Raw genomic sequence first — 16118 nt, 5'->3', positions numbered from 1 at the left:
ATCACTTGGACTCGAGATGTTTCAAAATGATGATATAGCCTATATGTATATTGACAAATGTTTTAAACAAAATTTGATAATAAATACATGAAAAATGTAGATTTTTTTTTTAATGAAATGGAATTGAAAGATCTTCGAGACACAAGATTTAAAATCATATACTCTGTAAATCCGTAATTCATGCTCTATGCTTCATATACTCGTCTTTACTTCCACTATTGCCATGCAAGCTTCCATTTTAGCTTCATTAGAAGAAATGTCAGACTAGTAAATGTCGAGTAGAAATCCCGTACCCATATCTTTGAGTTTCGTGTTGGACATGAGTATTGGCTCAAAAAATGAGGAGTCGGAGTAATACATTTTCCCTTCTATGATCAAGATATGGAGTTCCTCCACCTTCTAGGTGTTTTCCTGGTCTGTTCTGGTGGCGGCTGATCAGACCCATCATCATTCTCCAAATTGCTCGTCTTTCCAAGCCGGCTAAGCTTCTTCCACCCACTAGCCCAACCCGATGTTGAATGTTGTTTCGGTTTGGTAATCAACTTGTCAAATTGTTGCTGCATGCTCACCATCTTACTCTGTAGCTCAATGTACTTAGTCTTGACACTATCTATCTCGAATTTGAGGGTATTTATGTCTTTCTTTGCTGTTGTCCACCCTTCTTGGAATGATTGTGGGGTCCCTTCAAGCAGGGATTTCCGGTTTGAGACCATCGGCTGGTACTGAGTTTCTGCTGACGAGTCTTTCAATGAGTTATTGGCTATTGCATTGCTTATCTTGACCTGCTCAGAGAAGAGGACTTGAACAACTACCCTAAGGGGAAGGCGCTCATTCTGAGCAGCATGCATACAGGCGTCGATTGACAGCTTCTGGCAGTCCATTACGCGACACAACCTCTTCCTCTCGTGTTCTGATAGTGTAGGGTGTGCCTGCAGGTTTTAGATACACAAATATGAATCTTGAGTATCATTATTCGTGTAAAAATTCTGATCACATTGCTGTTTAACTCCAAATTCAGTAAATTCAGTAAGTTAATGCTGAAATACCTTGAGATACGAATCAATTGCTCGGTACAGGCCATCATCAGAAGTTCTAGCAGATTCAGGAAGAGCCTCGGCCAGAACATGAAACTTGGTGAGTGAAAGATTCCTATCCCGAGCAATCTCTGTAAGGTAACTATCGATCAGTCTAGCCACGCGCATCTTAGCATTAGAAGCATCCCCTTGTTGGCTCTCATCGTAGCTACTCTTGTCCAAGTATGCTCTCCTGCTAGGACTTGCACATTCAGTCGTCTCTTGCATTAAAAACTGCTCTAGGATTCTCTGAACCAAATCCACATCATACAACGTCTCACTCTTACTGTACGATGGTATAAGAAGGTTCGACAATGTTGCCTGCTCAAACTGCATTCCTACGCGCTTTTCAAGCTCGTTCACCAATGCAGGAGCCACTTTAAGCATGTTAGCCATCCTGAGAAGCTTCAGGAGGAAGCTGCAAGAAACACAGTCTCTTTGAGGTGGAATTATACTTATGAGACTCTCAACGATCATTCTTTGATCCTTGGCCTTAATGGTTTCCGGGTTTTCTGTGATTCCCAAAGCTGTCAAGTGAAGCCCCCCTTTCCAACTCCCGCTATTACTGCTGCTGCTGCTGCTACTGCTGACTTCTTCCGTAATGTTTCCTATTCCCGGCAACCACTTTGATGCATAATGCATGATTGAAGTACCGATGAGCTCAAACCTCATTCCCTTGACTCTAATGGCAGTTATAACTCGGACAAAATGGTCAATCCTTAGGATAGACACGTCCTCAAACCACCAATCTTGAGGGACTTGACTCGCGCTACTCGGACTCATGTCTTTCATCTCATTCCACTTTGGGCTAGCAACCATTGAAGGTCTCCCTGTATAATTCCATTTAATCCCCTTTGGATTTGCACAAGCCTTCCAAGCAATCGACTCACTACACCTCCGAACAATCTGGAGATTTTCCGCCCATGGAGAGAGGTCCTCACAGTTTTTAAGCACTATGATGGAGTCTCTCCAAGACGACAAAACAACGTAGCTTAAGAAGGCTTCAGTTTTGAAGATTAAGTTGCCTTCTTCTAGGTCTTCTGTCATCTCTAAATACTCTGCTGCACATCTTAGACCTGATATGTTGGCCGCTGTTAGATCAACAGCGATCCCATAGCAGAATTTTGCTGCTAGCTCGAATGACTCGGCCCCACCAGGTATGTCATCCATGGATATCTTGTTTAAATTACCATCATGTGTGTCATAGATGATTCTACTCAATTTCCCTGACCTTGAAATCAAAGGATACTGTGTTTTGTGCAAGAAATAGACGGAACAACCAGTTAGTTAATATTTGTAAAAAGGGATTCTTGAGAAAAAATAATTTCACAAGCACAAACAATGTTGTTTGGACTCGGCTACAAGTATCCAACATTTTCAGGCTGAAATAAAGCATTGAACATCAAGCGCTCATGCAGTGCCTGTGATGGTATTAAATATTTAAATCTAGCTTATGATACTGAACTGCGATAAAGCTACCGCATTTTGAAGCAGTATTGGCTGCATTTAGGATGCAATTATCGAGATCAGACCGTGATGATCATTTCGTTATAAGTTGTCACACTAAATTTAATACCATGAAAAGTTGAATAACGCATCCTTATAGGAATGATAATTACATGCTAGCTGATGATCCATTTCCAACAAAAATAAATTTGTTACCTTATGCAAGTGGAAGCTAACTTCACCAATTTTGACCAAGAAATCACTTGGAATATCAGTTGCAACAAACCTTGAAATGAAAACACAAAAAAAAAAAAAAAACACTCAGAATCTGTTTCAAAAAATATATGCCATAAACCAAGAAACTGATGTCCGATTCTTTGGAATTGCCTCATTTGTTTAAAATCCCCGCGCAAATTTTGAGAAATGAGACTATTCCAAAGAAACCAAGAAATTGATGTCTGGTTCTTTGGAATTGCCTCATTTGTTTAACAAAATCCCCGCGCCGCGCAAATTTTGAGAAATGAGACTATTCCAAAGAAACCAAGAAACTGATGTCCGATTCTTTGGAATTGGCTCAATTGTTTAAAATCCCCTCGGAAATTTTTATAAATGGGACAATTCCAAAGAATCCGAGGGAGTACCAACTACAGAGTTATTGGAGGAAATACCAGGATTGTCCTCTTTGCTCAAATCCATCATTGTGAAGGCCGTGTTTGGTTGCAGAAAGAGTTTCATCACCATACTCATTACCTCCAAAACACTCACTTTCTGACTCCCACATATTCAAACTTCTCTGCTCAAACTAACTTGAATGATGTTTTTTCGAATTTCGCTCAGGAAAAGTGATGGAAATTATGGAGAATGGAGTTCAGAAATGAGCAAGAGAATTGGCATGAAATGTTAAGAGTTTTGAGTTGTAATACATGGGTAATGTTTGGTATTATTATCTTCAAAAAGAAAAGCTGTCTGTCTTTCTAATTGGTTTTTGACTCAAATTGTGGATGAGTCTGAGTCTGAGTCTTGCTGCATTATACAGGCTGTTGAATGATGGGGTAAACATTTTTTGTTTCCGATGGACCCATAATATATTAATTTCTAGCTTCGAATTGTTAGAATCAACCAAAATTATTGCGCTCTAAATTGTTGGCGCAATTAAATTACTCCGTATGAAGTATTTCTGACAGCGGTGAATAGATGATCAAATTCGAACTTAATCCAAACACGGACCATTTTTAAGTCGCACAAGAAAATTTATTGGTTTGGGACAGCAAATATATTGTTTGTAGTTGCCTCTTTTGCGGTCCAACGAGTACGTTCCAATGTGTTGTCCTAGTCCTTAACCCACCCATTTACCACTCTCCGCTAGGGGTGGGCATAATCCGGTCCGGACCGGAAAAATGGACCGGTCCGGACCGGAATCGAGTGGACCGGAACCGGAATTAAAAATTCCGGTCCGGTCTCCGGTCCACCATTTTCCAAGTTTCCGGTTTCGGTCGGTCGTCCGGTCCGGTATTTTCCGGTCCGGACCGGTTTGGACCGGAATTATGGTTATTTTCATTTTTTTTCTTAAAATTGTATTTTTATTCCGGTCCAACCGGTCCAAACCGGTCCAATGAACCGGAATTTTTGGACCGAAATTGAAAAAGTGGGTAATTCCGGTCCAACGGTCCGTCCGTCCGTCTTGGGCCGGATTTTTCGGTCGTCCGGGCGAATTTTATAATCCGGTCGGTCGGTCATGAATTTTACCAATTCCGGTTCCGGTCCGGTCCGGTCCGGTTTTGGACCGGTGCCCACCCCTACTCTCCGCTATATTAGTTAGGTTAAACTAGGAGACACAAGAGTGCAATTTTGATGCTGACGGGTTTTAAACCTAAATCGGGATTTGATAATAATATTGTTGTTTAGTACAGTAACATGCATTATGCATAACAGTAACATTATCAGGAGTAGAATACTTTCAGAAATTTGATAGATGAATTTGTGGAGAGAGTTGGGTTTGTTTTCGCTGTCAGGAACAAGAGTAGTTATCAGAGTGGGCACTGCTACAGCATTGGCTTTGTCTGATCCCTGCCTGCCTTACTTCCTTATCAGGGTTTTTTTTCAAGTGTGCAAATTGTTACTGTTTTCAGGGCGGCTTTTATGATTCGACTTACACGATGTGGATGGATATTTTGTGCCTACATGTATCATCATCTTTTCGAGTTTTTTCAAACCTAAAATAAATTACGTTAGTTTGTTCCAATTTACAGGAAGTGATATTACAGGTAAAAATGTCAGTGAGGCGCGTAAAACTAAATACCGCTCCACGCCTATTCAAGTCAGGACGGGTGTGGGGCAGTATGACCCGTATGATTATAAGTTATCGCAAAATATAACCCATACTTGTGTCACCTGGCTGAGCATTTGACCCATTATATTAGCCAAATCTATTCCATAAGTTTGAGTTCCCAATACAGAAGAGTCCACGCAACCTCTTTCTCATTCATAGTAATCCAATCAATCATGTGATAATGGGGACAAACTTCAGTAGGTCTTGATTGTATTTGCTCCTTTCATCCATGAGTCTGGCTTTCACTAATTTTTTCGAATTTTACATTGTACTTCTCGTCTTTTTTAAAACATCACTGGTACCCCTAAAATTAGTGAAAAACTCTAAGAATGCCCAAAATGCATAATCTGCCTCTCTTAAACATCTATTTTACGTACTTTTTGTTGATCTTTTGGCAATAATTTGTCGAAGTGTCAATAACACCCAAAAACGTCAATTCCCAAAAAGAACTTTTGACGAATCTAAAAGAATACATAAAAATTATACAGCATTCCAGTAAACACAAATCTTGTTGATTAGAAAATACTTCCTGCTTATTTATTACACACGAAATTATAAATAACGAGTCATGAGCATATCATACAAAGTTACTTAGGCGATTTCAATAAGCAATATTTACATTCCTGTTAAGTTCTGAGGTAAAGATATTAGAGATGGGTTATGTCAACCCTAGTAGCTTAATCAGAAGGCTGCACATAGGTTAACCTTCAAGTTAGAGGAATGCTCGTGTGAAACTGGATTGGGCGAATTGCATATCCTGACTCGCTTTGACTCGGAAATTTTCATGCAGGAAATTGCAACTGCAAGTGAATCCACTAATCCACTGTCCTCTTCGATCTTACAAGAACTACTTGTTAACAAGTTATTAACATCAGAATCATCACAGCCGTAATGATAACCAGTCGACTGAACCCGGTTACTGTCGACTTCTGACACTACTTTTCTAGTTATGTTGTGTGAGGACAATCTCCTATTTTTGCTTGGCGATTTAATGGTCATTGTCTTCAGAGGTGGATCAGCATAATACGATATCCATGGATGTTCTGAAGAAAAACAAGTATAAATGTTTTGTTTAGATATATTAAGAGATACGAGTAGATATAACCAAACCAATATGGCATCCACCAGATGTTTCATCCAGAAAAGAGGAGCAACAAAGATGGTCAATTACTCGGTGGTGAAGCCATCTGGTATTTTCCAAAACACATTCCTTATTTTTCCGGATTATATATATACTGTATATAAGTATCGAACCTTGTTTCCATTTCAATGGAGCCAGAACTTTACTATTCTTTGGTTTTAGAATATGAAAGGATAAGGCAAAAAGGCTACTATACGGTATACGCTTTGGTGTATTGTGAAGCAGCAGTCGGTTAATACAAATCGCAACTCCAATTTCACTATGGGTCATCCAAACACAGTTTCTCTATGTTCAAAAATAGGGGTTCAGCTGCCTACATCTGATATTCTTTCCCCTTAACTCACCATAGTGAGAGTCTATGAGGCATTACTACATTAGAGTATCGAGCCTAGAAGAAGAAGTGAAAAGTATGCAAAACATCCCTTCCCTCCACGAAAAATCCTCTAAGAATTCTAAGATGTTAAAGATATATATCAGGATATTTAAAATGCTAACATCAGCAAGCCTTAAACAGTAAATCCAGTGATCTCGTGCAGAAATACAGTATGATGCCACACCATATATAAACTCATTTAAGGAAATCATAGCAACAGTAGTTTGTGCAGAGTCAAAAGTAGCAAGTCTTTCTAGAAGCAATATAGTGAAGGCAGCAGATCATCAAATGAGAAAGAAAGTGTGAAACTTACTTAATATGTCATCAGCGGATGGTCTTGCAGAAACATCTCTTGTTAGCATACGAGCAATTAAATCTCTAGCAGGCTGGGAAACTGACATCCATAAGCCACCATTAAAGTCAAGATCCACATTCTTGATGGATTCAAAACAAGCTTCTAAAGAACTTCCTTGAAATGGCAAGACACCAAGCAGAAGAGCGTGAAGAAGCACACCAGCACTCCAGATATCCACCTTCTCAGAATATTCCCCCGACAAAACTTCTGGGGCAACATAAGCCGGAGTTCCAACCACACCAGACAAGCTCTGACCTGAGGGAGTATAATAAAGGAAATATCAATACTCCCTCCATTTCGCTAAATATGACATTTAGATATTCACGAAAGCTTCTAAAAAGTACTTGGGAAAATTATGAAACCTATATCACAAGATTAGTGGTAAAAGATGATTGCATACCACTAATACCAGTACACATTTTATTATATGCACTTGTATATTTTAAGAGACGTTGAAGAGAGAAGTGTATAAAAATGTGAACAACTTATACAATAAGACATAAATGAAAAGTATAGAGGGAGTAGTTCTCTTTTTCTCGTCTCTATAATTCATTTATTTCACTTACATAATATGTACCAACTAAGAAGCGAATACAGGAAATCAAAGGAGAGGGCATTTGGATATAAGTTGGTTACGAAAATAAAGGAATCACCAATAACTGGCCCCTCTTTTGTAACAAACTTGTGTATTTTAGATGTGGTAAATACCATTACTCACTCCCCCAACCCGACCCCTAGTGTGTAACTTTGACTTGCTTTTATTTATTTGATGTTCCAACTTTCCAAAAAAAGGAAGGGGAGGGAACGCAAGAGAGACAAAATACGTTGTTTTGTTACAACATGGTCTAACATGGTTAGTTGATTTGAAAATATTAGACATTTCTACCACCTCTATACAAATATTTTTCTTTTATATAAATAATCCTTCAACATATTCCAAATTTTTCTAGGTTTTTAATTTTTTATATAGATTAAATTAAACAAGATGTTAATTTTAACATGAGATAAGTTGTGATATACCCTTGAATTTACCTTTTCTGTAAGCATGAAAAAGAATAATTGATTTTGTGAGGGAAAAGGAGGTTTACCTAACAGGAATGTTAGGTGAACAAGCATTCAATCATAGAAACCTTTTTTCTTAATTAGCTCAACTCCCTTCCACCCAACTGTATTAAGTAATCCCTCATGTAGATCAGTTATATACCCCCGTCCCCATACATGTGCTTTTAATTAGACTCACATAATCATTCACAAATCTCATTTTTAAAAAAGAAGCAGAAATAGAATTGATGGCAAGCGGAAGCAGGCAGGATGAGCGAGCAGGGGCAGAGATCGTCTGCGGGGCAGAGGCGTGCAAGAAGTCGTCGATGGAGATGCTTGAGGAGCTAGGGTTCCCAAAGGGAGTAATGCCCCTGAAGGACCTGATCGAGTGTGGGAGAGTACGTGACACAGGTTTCGTGTGGATGAAACAAGAAAAACCCTCCCAGCACTATTTCGAAGGAAGCAAAAGCCTTGTCAGCTACGCAACCGAGGTCACGTGTTACGTTGAAAAGGGGCGGATGAAGAAAATGAAGGGGGTGAAAAGCAAGCAATTTCTCATGTGGATTACAATATCTGAGATGAGCGTCGACCAACCTTGTTCTGGTCAAATACACTTCACCACTGCTCTTGGCATTACCAAGTCTTTTCCGGTTACTGCCTTTATGACCGAGGAGGATGAATCCAAGAGCTCTCTCACCTAGCTACTACCCTCTACCGCTCTACATGATATATACACTATCTCATTTCTATCCTGATTTTAAAATTTTATATTTGTGTTATTGTTATGGTACTTAATATATCAACCTGATCATATATGAACGATCTGGGTATAGCTCCTGTCTATCGTCAACTAAGCTACATTTCTTCTGTTTGCACTCATGTTTGTCTCCAACCCAAAAAATGAATTTATATGATTGTGGTCCACCAACCTACACTAGTATATCAGGGTCAGGGTTTTCGCAAATGGAGTTGTAAGGGTGTCGGCCTGTCGGGTGTACACAAGTACACAACTGTACCTTTCTACATAGCAGGTTTAAGAGCAGCTTTAATGAACATGACTTTCCCGGCCTTAACACTCTCCATCAACTTTTTCTGAAAGGGCCATAACGTAAACTCGAGAATTGCATTTACTGACTACCACTACATCATGCATGAAATAAGTGTTGAACAATAATTTCTAGATAATTATTTATTTTGTAGCTGTATCTTTATATCACTTCGACTGTGGGGGTGTGTTAGATTGAACTATGTACGGAGTAAATAATTTTGTATTTTCTGTCTATATTTGTTTACCAAATCGACGGTCGGAGAGTGATAGACAATATTATGTATGGAGTAAAATAATTTAGTATTTCTCAGCTATACTTCATTACAAAAAGAATGCAGTTTAGCTAAAGAAATTTTGCGAGGACATCAAAGATCCATTGCAAATAGGACATTTGCAACGGACTTTGCACATTCAGAAAGCCTCACTCATAATTACTAATTAGCACTGCAACATACTAAATAGATTAGTATAGGTGTCACTTACCAATCGAAATCCTCACTGCCAGTCCAAAATCTGCAAGTTTCAAGCTTCCTGATGATGTAAGAAGAACATTCTCTGGCTTTATATCACGATGCACAACACCCATTTCATGACAATACTTGATAACCAAAACAAGCTCCTTGAGTATGTTAGCAGCCCGATGCTCGGAATACTGCCTTTCTCTAGCCATTTGGTCAAGCAACCTTCCTCCAGAGCAAAACTCCATAACAAGGTAAAAAGATTGAGCATCCTCATAAACAGCCTTCAGTGTAACAATCCCAACATGTCCTGACAAATGTTGCATAATCTCGACCTCCCGATGCACAGGATCCTCCCCCTTGGACAACATCTTACAAGCAAATACCTCACCATTAACTTTGCTCCAGCACATTCTCACAGACCCGAATTTCCCTTTCCCAATAGTCGCTCCCAGATAATAATCCTGCTCAATTTTCTTCTTCCTCCCCGTTCTAGTCGCAGCATCAATACATCCTATTTTCCTCTTTAGACCCCTACCAGGCGAGCCTAACAAGCTCCCACAGGGTGGGGCAGTGACAGCTCCACTCACCCTAGTTTCGACCAATCCGACATCTTCTACAACTATATCTTCCTTACCCCTTTTCCTTAGCCTCGGATACCCTTCTAAAGATACATGAGACCTAATATTCGACAACGACTGCGAAACCTCACCTCCCTTCCTTTTCTTACTCAAGCAATTCATCTAAACCCTACCACTAACACCCACAATCAGTTAAAATCAATACACCCCCATCTACAACTATTCTACCTATCTAATTATCTATCAATACTCCATTCATCAAATCACAAATTAGCAATTACCCATGAAAATTATCATCAAAATCAACATCATAATCTAGCAAATCAAACTAATACTATTGATTAACATACATTAGATTAAAAAGATTGGAACTTTCACATCAAGGACCACATCTAAGTTCATCAAACCAAGCCCAAAGCATTAAAACCCTTGATTCCTCATCAAATTCTGAAAAAATTCAATTAAAACACAAACAAACACCCAAATTAAAGCTACATTCTTTATTCTTTAATAAATCAACAATCAATCAAAAACCCACAAAAAAGAAGAGGGTTTTAGTCATTGTACCTTGAAAAGTGAAGTGTTCTTCAATTGTAGGACCCATTTTCAGCTCAATACTTAAAAACACTGAACAAATAATTAATAAAAATGAAACCGTTTTAATGTTAAGATGGATATGACAAAAGATGAAGAGTGAAAGAGAAGGGAGAGGGTGAAAAGGGAGATGGGGGTAGGTGTGTTGGGTGATATGATGAGGTTAAATAAGGAGAGTAAATTGCGTAGGGAAGAAGAATAGCGTGAAGTGAAGTGGGGTGAGCCGTGAGTATTGATTGAGTGAATGAAGAGTGAAAAACAATGCAAAGAAGAGAAAACCCGTGAAAGAGTAAAAGAATGGATGAAGAAGGGAACAATGTGCGCGGGTGTCAAGGGGTGGTTGGTTGTCTTGGTTTTAGTGTTTTACCCCTTTTGCCTTTCCAATGGGGCAATTTTGGGCGGTGTCTCTTTATTCTAGGACTAGTATCTTTGGAGTATATACCATCCTCCCGTGTCAGTATCGGAGCCAGAATTTACGGGAAGATACTAAGAGCATCCATATTAAAGATGATATCCTCTTTAGAAGTAACAAGGAACAACACCCTCTCCTTCTCCCCCAACTCCCTCAAAGTCGCCTCCACCCAATCTCTCACCAAAGCAACACCCCGCCACACCCCCGTACCAAGCCCCACATCCTCCCAAATCTCCTTGCCCCAACCACAACCTCGTATAGCATGAAGGCAAGACTCGCGCTCACTATGGCAGCGAGGACACGCGACATCATCACTACCCAGACGACGAGCAATGTTAACCTTCGTTGGAATCGCTTCATGGCATAATTGCCACATAAAAACCTTAATCCGCGGGAGAACAGGTGCCTTCCAAATCGCCTTCCATAACCAACTTTCGTTAGCAAAATCGGACTGCTCAACCTCCGACGCCCCATCCTCAACTAGCAGCCTATATCCCGTCCTCACAGTATACTCCCCATCACGTGTATGATCCCATACCCAGCTATCCACACCTCCCCCGTCACCAAGTCGAATACTTCTCAATAGATACAATTTTATGGGAAAGGAGGAATAGGATGGTTTTTGAGGAGGAAAGGTGGGATGTGGGTGGGATTATGAGGAGAATTTGGGGTATCATATGGGAGATGGAGTCGGTGCAGGACAATAAGGTATCGTGTATTGTGGAAGGAAGCCGGCTGGGGAGCTGGGAACCGCCGGGTAGTGGTGTGTCTAAAATCAATACGGATGCAGGGGTCGTGGAGGGAGTAGGTGTGGGATTGGGAGCGGTTAGTCGGACTTCGGCGGGTGAGGTTGAGTGGGCTGTGGTGTTGCAACGTGGCTCGGGGTGTGCAGTAGATATGGCGGAGGCTGAAGCGATATTGTTAGGACTGCGTGAAGCAATCAGGATGCAGTCAAGAAAGGTGGTCATTGAAAGCGATTGTCTGATCGTGGTTGAAGATTTGAATAGGAATAGACGTGGTAGAAGTGAATTGTTTGCGATATATGAGGAAATTAGACAGCTTAGTTTAAGTTTTGAGTCGATTGTTTTTAAGCATATTAGTAGGAATTTTAATAAGTTAGCACATATGTTAGCACATGCTATGCCATGGTTTCATGGTAGTCGTTTTTGGACGTCGGATTTGCCAGCTGAGTTTGGTATTGTAGCTCTCTTTGATGCTAGTAATATATTTTAAGGCCTTTATGGTTTTTTACAAAAAAAAAAAAAAAAGATGATATCCTCTCCCTCTTTTTGATTTTTTCTAATCTTCCCAATTTTTTCATTATCTTCCCCTATTCTTCTCCGCATCAAAGAGGATCTCATTTCCTCTCTTTTAAGTAGTCCCTACCACCCATTTTCTCTCTTATTTGGCACATGAGTCAAGACAAGGGGATGTCTTCCTCTTCAAAGAGGATGCAATGAGAATGTTGTCACATTGAAGAAGACATCATCTTAGCACTCTCTTTCATCTAAGTGGATGGACAATTTTCTTCAATATGGATGCTCTAAGAAAGACGGAAATGAACAATTAATAACATAAAAGTAAATCCATCACTGCCCACCTCATTTTCATTGTCTCGAAATGTAAAGACGGTATTCCATAAATGTATCACAATTTTTTTTATTGAAGAGGGTCTTAATTTAAAATGGTTTTCATCTTTAATTAAAATAGAGGTGAAAATGATGAGTAACGCGAATCAACAATCAACATACAATTTTTATATGAGTGAAAACACCTCTCGGCTCTCTCTAAATTTTTTTTTACATGTGAGGGTTGTCCCACATTGATAAAAGAGGAGAAGAATTACCACTTTATAAGGCAAGAGGCTACTCCCTCTATTGCAATTGGTTTTAGACTGGAACCCTCTTGGGCCTACGTTGTGGATTCTTTCTCTTCCGTTTGGGTGCGGCCCAGGCCCGTTGTTGAATTTAACAAATATCAAATTTTTGTAATTTTTAATAATGTGTCACTAAAGATATTCACGTTGCAAAACGTGCCTCGGCAAGTGTGATAAAGCAACTGTTATCTTTGGTTTGGATGGGAGGGAGTATTGAATTTCTCATGAGATTTGGGTAAGGGGCTTAATTTCACTTTTTGTACAATTAATGGGGCGTAAATGCGTAATCACTAGTTCACTACATTCTAAACTTAGGGGGCTTACTCTCACGATTAGCCAAAGTAATAGAGCTCAATTACCACTTTCGCAATTCCCGAAGTTACTACAACTTTTAGGTCAACTAGTTAAGCCGTGGAGGAGCATAACGGCTTTACCTAAATCATTCCTTCATTTTCTCTTAAAAGTTGCCACCATTTCTGGCCATATGCTAAGGAGACAAGCCGCTGGGTAATTTCACGACTTCACCTAAAAAGCGGAAAAAAATACATGTGATAACGTGGATCCATTAGTCCTAAGGGGGTGTTTGGTTCACGCGTAGGTATGGGTTTGGAATCAGGAATCATACCCGGGTGGTATGGGTTTGGAACTTGATTCCTCATACCATGTGTTTGTTTCAATTTTGGGTGGAATGAGATCGAACTTCATGAAAGTTAAAAAAATCTAAAATACAACATTAAAAATATTTATTTTTGATATTAAAAAATCATGAAAATGAAGAGTTGATCAAATAAATGTAAAAAAAATTTCATTTAAAATGTTCTATTTAAGTTTTTTTCATGTTTTTTTTCGTTTTTTTACTTGATACCCATGGGTATCAATCTCATACCCACCTCTCCCCTTGGGTATGAGAAACCCATACCTCATGGGTTTGAGGTATGGGTATGAAACCTCTATTTTTGCCAAACAAACACTTGGTATGGGTTTGGCTCATTCCAAACCCATACCTCATACCTTTATGAGTTGAACCAAACACCCCCTAAATAGTTTGAAACCGACTCCAAAATGTCAATTAATTTGTCAAATAACCCCATTTAGCCAAAAAAATTCTGAATGTGATCCACAATGTATAGATATAGTGTTAAATGTGTCTCATAATTTGGTGGGTAGATTTTATCTTAATCATAATTTTTAAAAAATATCACAAAAAAATGTATTATAAATGGTAAATGTATAAATTAGACAAGTCAACACAATTCTCATCAACTCATTGAATTATTTTGATTTGAGAAAAAAAAATTAATCTCAAAATTAATTAAGACCGTCCCTCCCCGACCTTGAAAAACTGACCCAGACTCCAAAGTGAGCTGAACTTGCTTACCCGAATATGACCCAAAATCAGATTGACCTAACGCAGATCAGACCCAAATAACAATATTTAGCCTACCCAAAAAGATCGACCTGTAATTGACTTGATTTGAAATGACTTGAAGTGAAACAATGATCTGAAATGGCAAGTACTAAGTCATATTAATATTATTATACACCATTCGTTCCATTGTGTTCATTACGTATTCCGTTTTGGGTCGTTCCATTTCATTGTTTAGGTTTCCTTATATGGACATCCTTTAATCTACTAAATGACTAAACTTTCCCTATTATTACCCTTCTTTAGTGATTGTGACAGTAAAATTGTTAATTTGCTAATCCAACATATAAAAAGAGTAGATACCCCACTTATTTGCACTTTCTTAACATTTGTGCAAAAGTAAATGTAAAAAATTCAGGCAATATAAATCAAAACAAAGGTTCATTTGATATAAAAATCCCTATTAAAGAGTAAATAATTAATTTTGCAAAAATAGTGTTTCCTAGTTAAAATATTACTTGTACTTCAATAAAGCTGTTCCGGGTGTAATTTCGGAGCAGTGTTGTTACCACGTGAGCTTGTTGAATGATGCCGTTGCTTGACTCTTCCTTTCGCTCTTTCCTGTTTAAGATAAACAAACTGAGGACTCGGCTTGGGGCCGAGTGTACTCACTCCGACGCTCAAGTCAGTAAACTTAGAGAGATAAGTTGTATGTTACTTGGCGAAGTATATTGTAGAGAGATAAGAGAGTTTATACCAGATTATGTGGTTTTAGGTTTGATTTGTGATAGATTTCGGATCCTTTTCTCGTTGAGAGAAGTGGAGTATTTATAGACTTTCATCTTTTGTCACGTAGTGGCCAAGTGGCAGAGCAGGTGGAAAGACTGTTCTACCCTCGGCCGGGTGACTCATGGCAAGCCGGCAGGCCTGGTTGACTTCATGCCGAGGGGACTGGATGTGAGTACACGGATATGTCTCTCGGCTGGCTAGTTGCCGGAGCCGAGACCTAAGTGACAGGCCGGCATGCCTCGTCGGCTAGGCCGTCCTTCTTGTTGTCTTTTATCTTTGACCTTGGTCAATATGTTGACTCGGTCAGCGGGTGCAGAATATGCCCCATCAATTTGCCCCCAGCGTAGTCTATGCCGTGGTATGGGCTCCGATGCGTGTTGAGCGTATATTCTGCGCATGTTTGAACTTCTCCATCGGCTTCTTCTTCTTCGGCTTGACTCTGTTCCCTTGGTTCTGTTCAGACCGTACCATATCCCCCCTCCACATGGTTGTGTAATGGACATCCAATGTGGAAAAGGAAAGGGCGCTGGCCGAGACCAAGGTTTGAGAGTGCCGCGTGCTTTTGATTGCCCCCGGCCGGTGCTGTCAAGCTTGGTTGATCAGCTGGCCGGTTTCCAAGTACATACCAAGGAGCGTGTCAAAGAAGTTTGGTAACTGTTGTGTCGATTGACATTCCGTGGCTGCATGCGTGACACGTGTCCTGGTGTCGGTTGGTGGACGCTTCATGGGCTTTGCCCTGATTGGTCAATTGAATGGGCTTTGCTTCTATAAATAGAGCAGTGTGTCCCTCAATTTTCCGCACAATCTTCATTCTTTCAAAAAATTTCTTCTCTCTAGTTTTTTTCGAAGAGTTTCTTTCTCTTTCTAGTCTTCAAAGCGTTACTCGGCGTAGCACTTTTTCCAAGGTAATCAAACAAATTTTTCCAACTTTTTACTTGTTAATTATTTGTTGTCAACATGTCTTCTACTGATGCCGGACCCAGTACCTCTGTGCCGGGGGGCGAACCGTCGCGTCCTTATGAAGAGGAGCCACTGGCTGCCACCCCGATAGAGTTTGGGGGTCCCAAGTCGCCTTCTCCGGAAATTGCTGATGAATTTTTGGAGGGTTTTTCTGATGAAGATGATAATGATGATAATGATGATGAGGCGACCCCATATGGTTCGAAGAGGCCGCGTTTCTTGGATCACGGCGGCGCCTGCTCGATCAATCCTGATCGTGTTTGGACAAATAAATTC

At 39.8% G+C, this 16118-nt stretch overlaps 4 protein-coding genes across 5 annotated transcripts; 2 read left to right on the top strand and 2 right to left on the bottom strand.

Moving 5' to 3' along the window:
• Nucleotides 1-17: 17 nt before the first annotated feature.
• LOC141611349 (root phototropism protein 3-like) lies at nucleotides 18-3573 on the bottom strand. The gene is made up of 4 exons (XM_074429874.1): nucleotides 3188-3573; nucleotides 2736-2805; nucleotides 1047-2321; nucleotides 18-929 (listed from the first exon to the last, which is right to left on the bottom strand). Exons 1-4 carry the CDS (start codon nucleotides 3298-3300, stop codon nucleotides 375-377), a joined length of 2013 nt encoding a protein of 670 aa, XP_074285975.1. The 5' UTR covers nucleotides 3301-3573; the 3' UTR covers nucleotides 18-374.
• A 1707-nt stretch (nucleotides 3574-5280) lies between these two features.
• Nucleotides 5281-10767, bottom strand: LOC141611347 (serine/threonine-protein kinase PEPKR2-like). Of its 2 annotated transcripts, none has more exons than XM_074429870.1 (4): nucleotides 10413-10767; nucleotides 9290-10292; nucleotides 6676-6972; nucleotides 5281-5891 (listed from the first exon to the last, which is right to left on the bottom strand). In XM_074429870.1, exons 2-4 carry the CDS (start codon nucleotides 10005-10007, stop codon nucleotides 5530-5532), a joined length of 1377 nt encoding a protein of 458 aa, XP_074285971.1. In that variant the 5' UTR covers nucleotides 10008-10292; nucleotides 10413-10767; the 3' UTR covers nucleotides 5281-5529. The 2 variants fall into 2 exon arrangements, with proteins under 2 accessions (XP_074285971.1, XP_074285972.1); XM_074429871.1 differs by having other exon boundaries at nucleotides 9290-10020; nucleotides 10413-10577.
• Nucleotides 7909-8686, top strand: LOC141611348 (uncharacterized). Its single transcript, XM_074429872.1, has one exon. The coding sequence runs from the start codon at nucleotides 8007-8009 to the stop codon at nucleotides 8457-8459; it is 453 nt and encodes a 150-aa protein (XP_074285973.1). The 5' UTR covers nucleotides 7909-8006; the 3' UTR covers nucleotides 8460-8686.
• Nucleotides 10768-11466: 699 nt separating the features above from the next.
• LOC141613073 (uncharacterized) lies at nucleotides 11467-12084 on the top strand. The gene has a single exon (XM_074431810.1). The coding sequence runs from the start codon at nucleotides 11467-11469 to the stop codon at nucleotides 12082-12084; it is 618 nt and encodes a 205-aa protein (XP_074287911.1).
• Nucleotides 12085-16118: the final 4034 nt, after the last annotated feature.

Source organism: Silene latifolia, chromosome 11 (assembly GCF_048544455.1).
Source record: "Silene latifolia isolate original U9 population chromosome 11, ASM4854445v1, whole genome shotgun sequence".
In the NCBI taxonomy this organism is placed as follows: Eukaryota; Viridiplantae; Streptophyta; class Magnoliopsida; order Caryophyllales; family Caryophyllaceae; genus Silene; species Silene latifolia.
The sequence above is the reverse complement of the archived record's forward strand: the minus strand, read 5'-3'. Positions and strand labels throughout refer to the sequence as shown.

Coding starts and splice junctions, on each gene's coding strand:
- LOC141611349 (XM_074429874.1), bottom strand. CDS start 3,300: ATGTGGGAGTCAGAAAGTGAGTGTTTTGGAGGTAATGAGTATGGTGAT. Junction 2,806..3,187: donor GAGCAAAGAGGACAATCCTG/GTATTTCCTCCA, acceptor TTTCATTTCAAG/GTTTGTTGCAACTGATATTC. Junction 2,322..2,735: donor TTAGCTTCCACTTGCATAAG/GTAACAAATTTA, acceptor CACAAAACACAG/TATCCTTTGATTTCAAGGTC.
- LOC141611348 (XM_074429872.1), top strand. CDS start 8,007: ATGGCAAGCGGAAGCAGGCAGGATGAGCGAGCAGGGGCAGAGATCGTC.
- LOC141611347 (XM_074429870.1), bottom strand. CDS start 10,007: ATGAATTGCTTGAGTAAGAAAAGGAAGGGAGGTGAGGTTTCGCAGTCG. Junction 6,973..9,289: donor GGCAGTGAGGATTTCGATTG/GTAAGTGACACC, acceptor ATACTCCCTCAG/GTCAGAGCTTGTCTGGTGTG. Junction 5,892..6,675: donor ATCCGCTGATGACATATTAA/GTAAGTTTCACA, acceptor GTTTTTCTTCAG/AACATCCATGGATATCGTAT.
- LOC141613073 (XM_074431810.1), top strand. CDS start 11,467: ATGGTTTTTGAGGAGGAAAGGTGGGATGTGGGTGGGATTATGAGGAGA.